The following is a 16,309-nucleotide window of genomic DNA, read 5'->3' as shown; positions in this document are numbered from 1 at the left end:
GACTAGCTAAAAGTTTATCAATTATATTAACCTTTTCTATTGATTTTTCTTGTTTTTATATCATTGATTTATCTCTTACCTATTGTTTTATTCTTCATACTTTGAGTTCAATTTGTACTTCCTAATCTAGCTTTTTTTTTTTTAAGAGAGAGTGTGCAAGTGGGGGAGAGGGGCCAACGGAAGGAAAGAGTGAAAGGGAGGGAGTGGGGGGGGAGAGAGAAAGAGGGGGGGAGAGAGAAAGAGGGAGAGAGGGGGAAGGGAGAGACGGAGAAACAGGGAGAGAGAGGGGGAGAAAGGGAGAGAATATGAATCTTAAGCAGGCTCCATGCTCAGAAGCCCAACAAAAGGCTCGATCCCATGACCATGAGATCATGCATGACTTGAGCCAAATCAAGAGTCGGACACTCAACCAACTAAGCCACCCAAGCTACCCCTCTTCTCTAGCTTTTTAAGGTGGATGCTTGTATGAGTGATTTCTAGATCTTTCTTCTTTTCCAATATGATCATTTAAGACTTTACATTCTTTGTTGTTAGCAGATGTTTAATGCGCATTCTTTACTTCTTTGTATAGACCTAAATTTCCATCCGGTACCTTTTTCTACCCAAAGAACATCCTTTAACATTTCTTGCATTTAAATTTTCTTTCAGTGGTTATACAACTTAAGCTGAATCTAACAAATTTTATTGTCTTGTATTTTTGTTATCATTCACTTCAAAATGTTTTCCAATTGCATTATTTTCCAATTGTCTTATTTACATATGACTTAATTTCTAAAAATTTTAGAATTTTCCAAATTTTTTATTACTGATTTCTAATTTAATTTCCTTGAGACTTAAGAACTTATTCTATGTAACTTCAATCCTTCTAAACTTATTGGGACTTATTTTGCAGCCTGGCATATGTTAGCAAATGTTCATGTACACTTGTAAAGAATATGTATCTGCTACTGTTGAGTGGAAAGTTCTTTAAGTGTCAATTAGGTTGGGTTGGTTCAGAGTGGTGTTCAAGTGCCCTATATCCTAAATGATTTTCTGTCTACTTGCTCTATCAACTTATCAGTCAACTTACTTGTTTACTCAGAAATGAGTGTACCTACCTCTGACTATAATTTGTAGATTTTTCCATTTTTCCTTTCAGTTTTGTCAGTTTTTCCTTAATATATTTCATAGCTCTATTAATAACTGCACTATTAACTAACTTTTAGGGATTATTTCTCTTGAAGTAAAATGTCCCCCCCCCCTTGTCTACAGTAATATTCTGTAAACTAATATACATTCTTTGATATTAATATGGTTACTCTAACATTCTTATGATGAGTGCTTGTATGATACATGTTTTGTTATCCTTTTACACTGTGTCTTTTACATTAAAAAAAATTTTTTTAACATTTATTCATCTTTGAGAGACAGAGGCAGAGTGCGAGCAGGGGAGGGATAGAGAGAGAGGGAAACACAGAACGCAAAGCAGGCTCCAGGCTCTGAGCTGTCAGCACAGACCCCAATGTGGGGCTTGAACCCACAAACCGTGAGATCATGACCTGAGCCGAAGTTAGACACTTACCTGACCGAGCCACCAGGCACACCTCTGTGTCTTTACATTTAAACTGCATTTCTTTTAGACAGATTTGGTCTTACTTCTTTAATCACTCTTACATTCAGCTTTTTAAATCAATATGTGTAGTCCATTGACATTTAATGTAATCATTAATATGGTTAGATTTAAAATTACCATCTTGGTATTTATTTTCTATTTGTCCCATATGTTCTTTGTTCTTTTTTTTTTCCTACCTTCTTTTGGATTAACTGAATATTTTAAATTACAGTTAACCCCTGAACAACCCAGGGATTAGGGATGCTGACCACTCACACAGTTGAAAATCCACATATAACTTTTGACTCCCCCCAAACTTAAATACCATAGCCTGTTGTTGACTGGAAGCCTTACCGATTACTAGTAAGTTAAAATGTATTTTGCGTATTATATGTATTATGCACTATATTCTTATAATAAAGCTAAATAAAATCAGAAGAAAGAGAAAATACATTTACAATGCTGTAGTTTATGTACTGTACAGTATTTACAGAAAAAAAAATCCACATATAAGTGGACTTGTGCAGTTCAAACCCATGTTGTTCAAGGGTCAACTATACATGTGATTTCCTTTATTGCCCTGTTAAATGTATCTCCACTATTTTTTTCAGTGCTAATTCCAGGACAGGGGACATTTCTGCAAACATCTTCCTAAAAGGACTGATAGTAAATACTTAAGACTTTTGGGCCACATTGTCTCTGTTACAACTACCCAACTCTACCAGTATAGTGCAAAGGCAGCCACAAACATGCATTTATGAATGACTGTGGTTGCGTTCCAGAACTTTACTTACAAAACAGGCAGCTGGCCCAAGGGCTGTAGTTTGCTGAGTTTGCTGAGTCTACCTGACAAAATTATGCTGCTTCCTGTATAGTGTTAAGAAGATCACAACAATATACTTCCACTCTTCCCCTTCTTATCCTTTGTGCTATTATCATAAATTTTGATTCTTCGTATATTATAAATTCATTTTACATTGTTACTATTTTAAATAATCATCTTCTTAAAGAAAGTACTTAAATGATAAAAATGTCCTTTATATTTTACCTATGTATTTACTATTTTAGGCTCTTCACCTCTTTGTATAAATCTGCATTTCCATCTGGTATTCTTTTTCTACCTGAAAAACATCCCTTGACATTTGTTGCAATGTAAATCTCCTAGAAGCAAATTCTCTCAGCTTTTGCCTAAAAAAGATCTTTAGGGGCACCTGAGTGGTTCAGTCGGTTAAGCATCTGACTTTGGTTCAGGTCATGATCTCACGGTCCATGGGTTTGAGCCTCATGTTGAGCTGTGTGCTGAGAGCTCAGAACCTGGAGCCTACTTTGGATTCTGTGTCTCCCTCTCTCTCTGCCTCTCCCCACCTCATGCTCTGTCTCTGTCTCTCAAAAATAATAAACATTAAACTAAATTTTAAGATATTTAATTCGCACTCATTTTTAAATATTATTCTCACAGAATAAAGGATCTTAGTTGGAAAGGTTTCTTTCAACATTTTAAAGATGTCATTCCATATATGTCTTCAGTTTGCAATGTGTGATAAGCAGTCAGCAGTTTTTCTTACAATATTTGCTTCCCTGTATGTAAACGTATATTCTTTTCTATGGCTTTTTATTTTTAAGTAATCTCTACATTCAACGTGGGGCTCAAGCTCACAATCCCAAGATTCAATGCTCCACCAATGGAGCTAGCCAGGTGCCCCTCTATGGCTGCTTTTCTGATGTTCTCATTTCCAGTAATTTGATTTTTTAACATGTCCTGGTATGATTTTATGTTTATCCTGCTCAAGTTTCACTGAGCTTCTTAGGTTATGGGTTAAAATTTTTCTTCGTATCTTAAAATTCTGGAAACATTACTCTTTCAAATATTTTTTCTACTTTCCTTCCTCCTTGGAATCCAATTGTTTTCTTTATTTTTGTTCTTTCCGGTTAGATTTGGATTGTTTCTATTCTTCTACTGTCCCTTATTCAAGTTTACTCATGTTATCTTCTGCAATAACTAATTTGCTCTTAAGTCTCTCCATTAAATTTTCCAATTCAGAAAATGTACTTTTCATAGTTTATAAGTTACATCTGGGTCTTTATTATAATTTCTATTCTCCCCTGTTTGTTTTCATGTTTTTCTGTAACTCTTTGAACATATTAATGATAGTTGTTTTAAAGTCCTTGTGTACTAATGCCTGTAATTTTTGGTTCTGTTTCTGATCACATTTTTATCTTTTTATCATCCAGTAATGTTTTTTGAATGTTAGACATTCAAATGTAACATTATTAGATATTTACATTGCTGAGTATCTGCATTCTGTGTCTTCCTTTAATAAATATTATTGAGTTTTATTTTGACAGGGAGCTAATTTACTTGAAATCACTTTGATCTTTCTCAAGCTTCATTTTTCAGCTTTATAAAGGAAGGCTTGGAGTAGTCTTTACTCTAGGGTAAGGTCAACCTACTCCTAGCATGTCGGGATCTCGACCAAGTGTAATTCCTTACAGTTGTTCAATTTATAGTTTCTCCAGTAGTTTGTCTTTCTCTAGTAGTTGTCTAATAGAATCTCACCCTATGCATCCAACAGATGAGTATTCAGCTAAAACTCAAGGCAACCTCTGTCCAGATATCTGGAGCTTTTTCTCAGTGTAATCCTCTCCTCTCAGGTACTCTGCCCTAAGTCCAGATACCTCACCCTCCCTAAACTTTGACTTGTCTCTTCAACTCAGCAAGACTGCTATGTACTTCTTACTCTTCTTGAGATCCCCCTCCTCTGTGCCATACCTAAAATTTTGCCACCAGCCAAAAAAAAACAAAAAACAAAAAACAAACAAACAAACAAACCCATCAGGGAAATCACAGAGAGATTTAGAGAGACAATTCTTTCATATATTTTGCAAGTAGTCTAGTTGGAAATCACTTACTCCATCACAGCTGGAAGTTAAAATCTCTATTTACTTTTTCCACTAAGAGTTTCAAAGTTTTCATTTAGACATTTAGTACTTTAATATATCTGGAGTTTTATACATGATGTGAGATGGAGACCTGACTTCATTTTTTTTCAAATGTACATTTTTTTCTGGCTCCAATTATTCAATGGTCTCTACTTTTCCACATTGATTTGAGATTCCACCTCTACTACTTAACAACAAAGTTTCACACATGTATGGGTCTCCTCCTCTGTATTCGATTTTATTCCTCTGGTCAATTTGTTCATCCTATGCTAATATCACACTCTCAAGTATTATAATCAGTCATAAAATCTTCCAGAGTAAATCCCTCTTTCCAGTTTACAATCTTTAGGTGGTCGCTACTTCTTCTTAGCCTTTACTTTTCTGTATAACATTCTCAACCCATCGTGTGGTGTGAATAACCCTGTTGTAATTTATATTGGAATTGCAGTGAACCTACAAATCAGTATGAGGAAAATTGGTATTTTTATAATATTAGGTATTATTTTCCACAAATATGGTATATCTCTCCTTTTATTTAAAATCAATCTTCTTTGGGGCGCCTGGGTGGCACAGTCGGTTAAGCGTCCGACTTCAGCCAGGTCACGATCTCGCGGTCCGTGAGTTCGAGCCCCGCGTCAGGCTCTGGGCTGATGGCTCGGAGCCTGGAGCCTGTTTCCGATTCTGTGTCTCCCTCTCTCTCTGCCCCTCCCCTGTTCATGCTCTGTCTCTCTCTGTCCCAAAAAATAAAATAAAAAACGTTGAAAAAAAAAAAAAATTTAAAATCAATCTTCTTTAACATTTCTTCCAAAGTTCTACAATTTTCCTTATTTAACCCTTATAATCCTTTGTTACACTGCTTCTTTCAATATATGCTATTCTTGATACTATTATTAATGATGTCCTCTCTTTCATTACATTTCTGGTAGTCTACTGTTGATATAAAGAAATGCAACCTACTTTCATATATGAATATTGTATCGAGCCACTGCTAAACTCTTATATTTAGCAATCTGTAGTCTTGTCCTCTCTATTCATATCACCAATACCTTAGTACAGGCCACTATTGTCAACTGAAACAACTTCTAATTAGTCTCCTAGTCTCTAGGTTTGCACTCCACCCTGGAGTTAAGAATTCTTTTTTTTTTTTTTTAACTTATTTATTTTAAGTAATGTCTATATCCAACAAGGGGCTCAAACTCATGACCCTGAGATCAAGAGTCACATGCTCTTTCACTGTCTTCTGAGTCAGCTGGGCGCCCCTGGAGTTAAAAATTTTTACTGGTCTTGTTATGTCTCCTTTGTATACACTACTCTTCCTGTCTTCCTATCTCTTTGCAGCCAACCTAACAACTCCTTATTCTTTTAGTTTCTGATTGCTGTCCTCAAATACTTCCTACACTAAATTAACTATTCCTTTTATGCTTAATCCTCCTCTATCTCTTATCATTCTCAATTGTTTCTGTCTCCAATTAAACTACAGTTGATCCCTGAACAAACCCTTCAGAGGTCTGAACTGTGTGAGTCCATTTATATGTGGATTTTTTTTCCATACATAAAACTATAGTACTGCCAATGTATTTTCTCTTCCTTCTAATTTTCTTAATAACATTTTTTAATCTAGCTTACTTTACTGTAATAATACACTATATGATCATATAACATACAAAATCCATTAATCAACTATTTGTGTTATCAGTAAGGTATCCAGTCAATAGCAGGCTATTAGTTTTGGGGGAGTCAAAAGTTACACATGGATTTTCAACTGCATGAGGGTCGGCACCCCTACCTACCATGTTGTTCAAGGGTCAAGTTGTATTAACTTTTTGAGAACAAGCTTGTATCTTCATTTCCACATACTCCCAGAACCTACCAGTCTTCAACATGTTAGAAGATTGATACGTAACTGTTCAACAAATGCAAAAATAAAATCTCACTTGTATTTGAAAGATCCCCTGAAATAGAATTGTTTGTCCCACTCTGCAGATCAAGAAATGCACAAATCTGCATTTGTGACTCAAGAAACTCAAGCAACATTACTCTATCTTACTACTTATAGAAGGATGACAAAATACATAATAAATGTTTACCATAAATATAATTTTTTCATTTAAATTTGTGTTTTGAATAACTATTTTTAAGAAGGTCAAAAAAAGAGTTTAAATAAAAAAAAACACAATAGTCACTGGGGCGCCTGGGTGGCTCAGTCAGTTAAGCGACCAGCTCAGGTCATGATCTTAAGATTTGTGGGCTCAAGCCCCACGTCAAGTTCTGTACTGACAGCTCAGAGCCTGGAGCCTGCTTTGAATTCTGTGTCTCCCTCTCTCTCTGCCTCTCCCCAACTCTGTCTCTCTCTTTCAAAAATAAATAAACATTAAAAGAATTTTAAAGAAGTTTTAACTTATAATCATCATCATCATCATCATCATCATCATCATCTCTCCACAGAGGCATAAATCTTCCAGAAATTCCAGAACATATGTTTTTTTTAATGCAGGAATACATGCCAAAGACCATTTCCATTTCTTAAATGCAAGCTAGTATTAAAATCCTTACCTGTGTTACTTCCTCTACACCAGTCATCTGGTACTTCCTCATCCTTTCAAATACTGAATGATCTGCACAGCCCCCCTGTGGACCATATTTATGGGGATAGTCTACAACACAAAGAAGCAATGTCATTACTATCACATGCTTGATATTACTAATTACCTGATAAATGAAAAACAATGTCACAATTCATGAAAGCCACCAATGCTTGTTGAGCATTCTCATTTTAAAACCTGGCAGGTTTGTAAGTTTTCCCTCAATAAAATATCACTGGTCTCTAGATTTTTGTCATATAGATGATTTGTGAATTCTAAAAAAGAACAATAATATTCTTTATTCTAGGTTTAATTTTCCCAACCTTTCCTGCTTCAGATATATAAAGTATGTTAATACTGAAATTTACTTCATTTTGTAATTTATAACATTCCCTCCACATTAAATTTCATATGCTGCACATGTACACCTCAAGCTGAACTACAGTTAGACTAATATAATATTCTACTGGCTTGAATTCCTTCAATGAATACCAACTGGACTCAAGGAAAAGTGATTTAGGAACATGCTCCATGGCATAGTAAAAGCAGACTGAGTTTAAATTTCTTCCATGTGTAATTCAAGTGAATGCTATTAGCCAGGAACAATTTTATCATCATTTGTTTTCCCTTTATAATTAAGCAGTGATTATTTTTAACCGAATTGGTTCTATTTCCAGATAGCTGTTCCATTTTAGTTTAGTCTTTTAAAAGTTTATTCCATTCTCTCAAATTTCATGTACTTCTCCCTTATTAGGGTTCTCCATATTCATGAACATATTTCATAATTTAATCAAGTTACCACAATTAAGAGAACTGTCAAAATAAAAATACCAAGACATGGGTGAGAGGGGAAGCACTGAAAAGCCCTTAAGAAGTTTAAGACATAATACACAGAACTATAACTAGAAATACTGCAGGCAGTTTCTTAAAATCTAGAACCTTGGGGCTCCTGGGTGGCTCAGTTGGTTAAGCCTATGACTCTTGGTTTTGGCTCAGGTCATGACCTCACGGTTTGTGAGATGGAGCCCTGCGACAGGCTCTGCACTGACAGTGTGGAGCCTGCCTGGGATTCTCTCTCTCCCTCTCTACCTGGCCCCTTCCCTCCTCATGTTCGTTCTCTCAAAATAAATAAACTTTTTAAAAAAGAAAAAAAAATCTAGAACCTATAGTGGATACTAGAGGCCTATTTCTTTGGAAATAGTAATAATTTTATTTCAAATTTATTTAAATTCTAGTTAACATATAGTGTAATACTGGTTTCAGGAGCAGAATTAAGCAATTCACCACTTACATATAACACCCAGTGCTCATCATAATACAATACAAATTTATTTATTTATTTATTTATTTATTTATTTATTTATTGGTTTATTTTTAATTTTTTTTTTTGGACATTTATTCATTTCTGAAAGAGAGACAGAGCATGAGTGGGGGAGGGGCAGAGAGAGAGGGAGACACAGAATCCAAAGCAGGCTCTAGGCTCCGAGCTATCAGTACAGAGCCCGACACGGGGCTCGAACTCACCAACTGTGAGATCATGACCTGAGCCAAAGTTGGACGCTCAACCGACCGAGCCACCCAGGTGCCCCAATACAATACAAATTTAAACTGGCAGTTAAGAAGTAGTGGTATGGACAACCTACATTTACTGATATTAATAACTCTGACTTAAACTTTAAATTAGTTTTTTATTAGAGGTCAAGACTGCAAAGCTGTAAAATTCTAATCAATAAATGTGAGATGACAGACTTAAAAATGTACCACTTTATAACCTCACATGTATAAAGTGACTTAGGTAAGGATCATCGATGGATACTAAAACCACTAGGTGAAAGATATGAGGTAAAAGGATATTCATGGTCACTGAAAGTATCACCCCATAAATTACTTACTAATTATAAAGGAAAAAGATAACTTCACACTAAAGATGTGGTAATGATCACTTCATTCACCAGGTAATGAAGCGAAGCACTACCAGTAGTAGAAAGATATGTGCCTCTTGACGCAATGCAATAAGGAATGCCCAGCTTTCCCTCTACAGTATTCTTGACAAAATATGCTCATTGAATCTAATCATGAATAAACAATCAAACACACACCAAAATGCAGAATATCCTAAGTCACAGACCTAGACATGTGAAAATCAGCAATGTCACTTAAAGGGGGGGAAAAAAACAGAAAAAGTTGAGAACTAAGGGTGGGGAGCCTGGCAATAGAGACACTAAAAAAGACATAATAAACAAATGTCAAAAAGGTATTTTTAGTACAACTGAAAAAATGTTATTCTAGGCTGTACAGTATATGGTATTATTGAATTAATGTTAAAATTTTTAGGGGGGGCGCCTGGGTGGTGCAGTCGGTTAAGCGTCCGACTTCAGCCAGGTCACGATCTCGTGGTCCGTGAGTTCGAGCCCCGCGTCAGGCTCTGGGCTGATGGCTCGGAGCCTGGAGCCTGTTTCTGATTCTGTGTCTCCCTCTCTCTCTGCCCCTCCCCCGTTCATGCTCTGTCTCTCTCTCTCCCAAAAATAAATAAACGTTGAAAAAAAAAATTAAAAAAAAATAATAAAATTTTTAGGGGTGAAACACTACTAGCTATTTAGGAAAATGTACATATGCTTAGGGATATGTGTTTTAGGGGATGAATTTACATTTGAAATTTTCAAAATAAAATTAGGACTAAAAGACTGCAATATTGTTGGAACAAACTTAAATGATTTCAAAGTGGAAAACACACAACTGAAGTGCTAAATGAGAAAAAAAATTAATACATTTATTATTTTACCATTTCAAAGTTTGGCTGTGGGAAAATACAATATCATCCAACATGTATCTAATAAGAATCTACCACAAAGGCTGAAAAGTTTTTCAATATGAATATGCCCAGAGTTTTAATTCTCACCATTTAGAATATTTGGGGTTATTATCACCACAATACCATCTTCTGATACTATAATTTTAACCTGAAAATATCCCAATAAGCCTTGCCCAGATTCTTAATGGAATCTAACTTGCCTGAACCACCACGTGAAGAAGTTCCTCCATACCAAGAACACTCATTTTAATAAATAAGGAAAAATTATACAGGCATACTCATAGACAAGTTCATACACATACTTAAGCACCTTTTGCAGTTAACAGAATTTAGATCCCTTGAAATTTTGCTCCTTACTTTAATTTTTATTAAAAAGCCAGGTTCAGAGTTTGATATTATTTATAAATCCATAATTTTGTACTATTTTATTTTACTCCCATGCTAGGACAGTCCAGTCTCTAGTAACTAAGAATGTGGACTGATTCTTTGGCTTAGTTTTCCCTGAACTCCTGGCTAAGGAAATGGTTTATCTAAGATAACAATGTGTATAAGGAGGAACCCCTCTGCTGATGACTATGGCAGCAACTAAGCAGATAAGTAAAAACTGTACTCAGAATTACTGATACACAAAATATTTTGCCATATAAAATGGATGAAACTATACATTTTCAAAAGTTTAGTTTCTGTTCCAATGTGATAAGCAACTAAATTTATGATTAATTAGTACATTATGTTTTTATTTTTCCATTAATGGGTCAGTGTGTGGTGCCCCAATTTAGATTTGTTTATTAAGTCAGTATTTAAGTTAATAAGAATCTATTTCACCACTTACTTAGGCTAATTAAATTCAATGAAATAAATATATATTTACCATGTGATGAAATTCTTATAGTTGAATGAAACATCTCCCAAAACATACACAAAAAAGAGCTATTTTGACCTCTGAAACTAATACAACTGTGCATGTTAACTGTATTTTCTTTAAAATTAAAAACTTAAAAAAAAGAACTATTTTAAACTATAGTTCTGATTTATCATATTTCTTAAAACCATCTTAATAAGTGCCAAATCCAAACTGCTATCTCTCACACAGACATGAGCACAGACACATGAGCACGGAACACTGATGACCCCACTCCCAAATAAAAAACTATTTAACTTAGCCTTTCAAAAAACAAACCCTGTGATTAAATCATTACAATCAATTTTCAAATGAACTTTCCCTAAATGTCCCTGGTCTCCTCATCCCGCATGCCACGCAACTACTAGAAGGAAAGGAAAGGAAAAGAAAGGGAAAGGGAAAGGGAAAGGGAAACGGAAAGGGAAAGGGTAAAGGAAACAAAAAAGGAAAAAGTAAAAGAAAAGAAAACGAAAGAAATAAGAAAGGAAAAAAGATGGGAGGGGAGGAGAAAGGACAGGAGGAGAGGACAGGAGGCAAGGGAAGGAAAGGGGAGGAGAGGGAAGAAACAAAATGAAGGGAAAGGAAAGAAAGAGGAAAGGGAAGAATGAAAGAAAGAATATGGGGGCAGAGGGACTAATGTGTTTACTAAAATATATAAACTTCCCAAAAACCCTTCGTATCAGTATGTTTTTAACTATTCAAAATTTTTACTTGAAAAACAATTTTACAGGGCATCTGGTTGAGCGTCCAACTTCGGCTCAGGTTATGACCTCAGGTTCTAGGATTCAAGCCCCACATTGGTTTCATTGCTGTTAGCACAGAGCCTGCTTCAGATCCTCTGTCTCCCCACCTCTGCCCCTCCCCAGCTTAAACTCTTTCTCTCAGAAAATAAATAAACATTAAAAAAAATAATAAACAATTTTACTCTTGGCTTAGTTTGGCAGCCATTGACCAACAGGTCCTCATTATCCTGTGTTCAAAGGCAGACTGAATTCTCCAGCTCCGTTCCAAGTTAGGTAGGACATATAACCAAGTTCAAGTTGAAGGGATGTGAGCAGTAGGGAAGTGCACTAGCCAGGATCCTCCATGCTCTTTTCACCTGAATGTCTCCTGGGAGATAACCTGGGAACAGCATGAAATAAAGTACCCCAGATTCTTGGGGTGCCTGGGTGGCTCAGTGGGTTAAGCATCCAACTTCCGCTCAGGTCACGGTTTGTGAGTTCGAGCCCTGCATCTGGGTGACACCTCAGAGCCTGGAATCTGCTTCGGATTCTGTGTCTCCCTTTCTCTCTGCCTCCTTCCCTTCTCATTTACCCTCTCTTCTCTCTCTCAACATAAACATTTTTTTTAAAAAAGTATCCCAGATTCCTGAATTACTTATTGAAGAAAAGCTGCCTAATAAAGAATACTCACATTACATTGTCACAGTTTAATGAATTTTTAGTGCATTTTGTCACTGAATATGGGAGCTATTTGGTACTGCAGTTAGCAATGCCTTAATACATGGTGAAAACGTTTGTCAAGGAGAACAGAACAATTCATTTATACTTGCTTTCCAATGGCATTTAGCAATTTTTTCCAATCACCGACAGTACCAAAATAATCTTAGACTAGGATATCAGAAATTCTTTAGCAGTGTTAGTATTTATTGTCATTTTCTGAATGTTTTCATTTATAACTACTTTTCACTTATCCCCAGTCAGAACTCTTGCCAAAAAATCATCATATAGTTAAGTTGAAGACTGATACAGTACAGTAATAATTCTATCTTTTAACTAAAGATAAATCTCATAAACCCTATACTACCCAGATAAAATATTTTACATGCTTAGGGAAATGTACTATTATCACTGTTCAAAGAGTTTTTCAAAATTTACTCAATGCAAGATTTTCAGTTTTAGAAAGCAAAAGAGCTGTGAAGCTTGTTAGCAATGTGGTTATAAGTCCACCACATAATACATATGTCAAAATAACATTTTTGTTATATATAATTTATATATATATTATATATAATTTAGTTCAACTAAAATACTTCAAGATATAAATCATTTGATTAGCTTGATACTATTCACACTTGAGAAATAACAAAAATAATCTGATCATGATAGGAATTGGGATTTACCTCCATTCAAAACACACTAACAAATATATTTTTAATCTGTTTCTACACAGGCAAAAAAGAGCTACTACAAAGTATTTCTGGAAAAGAGAATTTAAACTTCCAAACATTTGAACCAGTAAATGTGCATGGCATTTAATGTATTATCTTACTGAATTCAGATACAAAACAAAAATGTCCCTGTTTTAAAGTGTAACATTTTCTTTAATACAATAAGGGAAGCCAAAGAAGAATATACACGTCTGATTTATACAAACCCAGCAGTCCCTATTATATAGTAACCCAATAAAATATAAATACTTTCCAGATATTAATAATACTAGACACATTGACACTCTTGTCATCAATACATTGCCACTGATGCTCGGCATTTGAGCATTAAGATTAAGGTAAACAAGGGTGCCTGGGTGGCTCAGTTGATTAAGCGTCCAAGTTCAGCTCAGGTCATGATCTCGCGGTTTGTGAGTTCAAGCCCCATGTAGGGCTCTGTGCTGACAGTTCAGAGCCTGGAGCCTGCTTCGGATTCTATGTCTCCCTCTCTCTCTGCCCCTGCCCGGCTCACACTCCATCTCTCTCTCTCAAAAATAAACATTAAAAAAAAATTTTTTTAAAGGTTAAGGTAAGCAAACAAGTACTGCCTAAAGGGTATCTCATCTATTTGATAAAATACATAAAGCTAATATATTTACAGACATAAATAAACATACATAGGTGTACCCACACATACATATTTGTGACACTATACATGTAGCTGATGTTAGGGTAGATTTCTTTCTACCATTCCTCCACAGTCAGAAGTCAAACACATATTGGGGTGCCTGGGTGACTCAGTCGGTTAAGTGTCCAACTTCAGCTCACATCATGATCTCGCGGTTCGTGAGTTCAAGCCCCGTATCAGGCTCTGTGCTGACAGCTCAGAGCCTAGAGCCTGCTTTGGATCCTGTGTCTCCCCTCTCTCTGCCCCTCCCCTACTCACACTCTGTCTCTCTCTCAAAAATAAAATAAATATTAAAAATATATATATTTTAAAGAAGTCAAACAAATACTAGTATAATAGCACACCATCTATAGGCTAACATCGGCAGCAGTTGAAAGGAAGCCAGTAGAAACTTAAGAACACAACCATCACCTAGCAGGCCATTATTCCCCAGGGTGAAAGGACGGCCTATAGGAAGATCACTCAGCCTCATCCCACCTCCAATAAGTTGTACGGCTGGAATCAAGAGACTACCTATGTTTAAGAAAATCACCTCCTCTGGTCCACCACCTGGGAGAGTCAAGAAACTCCTGCAGCACTGTCCAACTCCATCAGGCAGGCTCCAGCAAGAATCAAGGGGGGGGACCCAAAAACTCTTCCTGTTTTAGGGAAGACATTCCCCTGCCCCTCATGTCTCTAAACACTCACAACTATCTACCACCTTCTGCCTTGGGACCCTCAAGGACTATTGTCATTGTAACCCAGCTTTTATACTCATGAGACTATACCACCAACTACTCTAACTCATTATAGGTATTTGCTGCCCCCCAGGTCACTACTTCCCTTTATTTCCTTATTTTTAGCTCTTAACTCACTGTCACTCTCCAACATCATCCCAACATAATTCTTAGTGATTCCAACATTAATGTTGATGATCCTTCCAGTACACTAACCTTTTCTCCAATGATCTTCTCCTACCTGAAGTTCTCACTTACATAATAATTCTTTTGAACCTGTCATTACTAATAAGTGAAACCCATTTACAGTCTCAACTTGCACATCCTACTTTCTTTCCATGAGCTGTCTTTTCACAACACTCCCTTCAACAATCCTGCAACACCACTAAGAACTTTCCATCTACCAATGTTACCACCTTGCTCACTATCTATCAATGAATATTCTTTCTTCTGTTTATTCAGCTTAAATCCAATAGTCGATTATTATCATAATTACTTCACCGCATTGGCTTAAAACTTCCTTTCCCTTCCCAATCCCAACTCTCAACCAAATCCTGTTTAAAATGAACTTTCTACCTACACCCCTGCAAATGAATAGGCCTAGAAAAAACTGGTAACTATGACTATTCTCACTCAAAAATCATAATCTGTAACTCCTAGCAGCTCCTTTGTGCTACCTGGCATGGACACTTTATTTCCAGAGTCCATTCTCAATCTTATTTACCCAGTTAACTGTAGGCACTCACTGCTTTACCACATGAACAGCAGCAATAAAACTGATCATGCCAGCTGAAACTATGCAAACTATGATCTTAATATCAATGGGGAAAATTATAATTGTTCCCAGGCTTTAAAATATTTAAATACTAAAATACTAATACCTTTTTACTAAATATAGTAAAACTCTCAATACTAAAACTCCTATTATTTATAAATCTATAGGACAATGAATATAATAAAACTATTACTTAGTACACCATACTTTAAAACATTAGAAACATGAAAAATTAGATCTAAAGAAAAATATAGTGTTTTATTTCTTTATAAATTATATTTTATATATCATCAACTAGAGATATACTTTTTTGAAAGTTGGATATTTAGGGTAAAAAATATATTTCCAAAGCAACAAAACAATATTTACATATGCTTCAAATCCTGTCAGCACAAAAGTGCCCCAACAGAAAAAAAAAAAAAGGAATCAAGTGTAGAATTTTCCCTACATACTTTCAAAACTTCTAAAAGACCCTATTTTCCCTGGTCACCACATTAACTATGAAAATGGACAATGACATTTTCCCTCTAAAATTACTGACAATATAATTCCCATTTCTAGAAAAAGCCTTTGTTCAACTAATGAATAAGCCCTCATTGTGATGCTAAATCATAGGATGCACTGTAGTTCCCCTGAAAAGGCCAAACAGCATATTCTTTCACAAAGAATGAATCATTGGTGTAGAATATTCAGCCTGTTTAAAACAAAGATCAGCTTTAAATCTATTGCCTTTCTTCCAGTTCTTTTGCATGCCAAACTCTTGCTTTTGTTTTGCTGTAGGAGGGACAAATATAAATAATACATATATTGTGATACTACCTCAAGCAGGAAACAGTTCCAGTTAACTCTCAATCATCCACTCCAGGAAGAGGGAAATATTTACTGTTCAGATTCTCTGTCCAACAGAACTGGTACATAAAACACCCACTGCTTACTGCATCTTAACTAAAGTAGACCTTGCATCCTCACTATTCCCAGTAAGGCTTCCCCCACCTCACTGTGACTGACAGGTTAGAATTTTGACTGCAGGGATGCCTCAGTCGGTTAGGCCTCAGACACTTGGTTTCAGCTCAGGTCATGATCATAGTTAGTGAGATCAAGTCCCGCATGATCGCTGATAGCACGGAGTCTGCTTGGGATTCTCTCTATCCCTCT

The 16,309-nt window shown here is 35.9% G+C and overlaps 1 protein-coding gene across 1 annotated transcript in view; it reads right to left on the bottom strand.

Moving 5' to 3' along the window:
- ADAM10 (ADAM metallopeptidase domain 10) overlaps window positions 1-16,309 on the bottom strand; it is a 137,715-nt gene that overhangs the window by 49,762 nt on the left and 71,644 nt on the right. Inside the window, exon 5 of the mRNA XM_011282902.4 lies at window positions 7,085-7,185. Within this exon, the coding sequence (XP_011281204.1) occupies window positions 7,085-7,185 (101 nt within the window). The remainder of the gene's footprint in view (window positions 1-7,084; window positions 7,186-16,309) is intronic.

Source organism: Felis catus, chromosome B3 (genome assembly GCF_018350175.1).
Source record: "Felis catus isolate Fca126 chromosome B3, F.catus_Fca126_mat1.0, whole genome shotgun sequence".
In the NCBI taxonomy this organism is placed as follows: domain Eukaryota; kingdom Metazoa; phylum Chordata; class Mammalia; order Carnivora; family Felidae; genus Felis; species Felis catus.
Note: the sequence above shows the minus strand (reverse complement) of the source record. Positions and strands in the feature narration are given on the sequence as shown.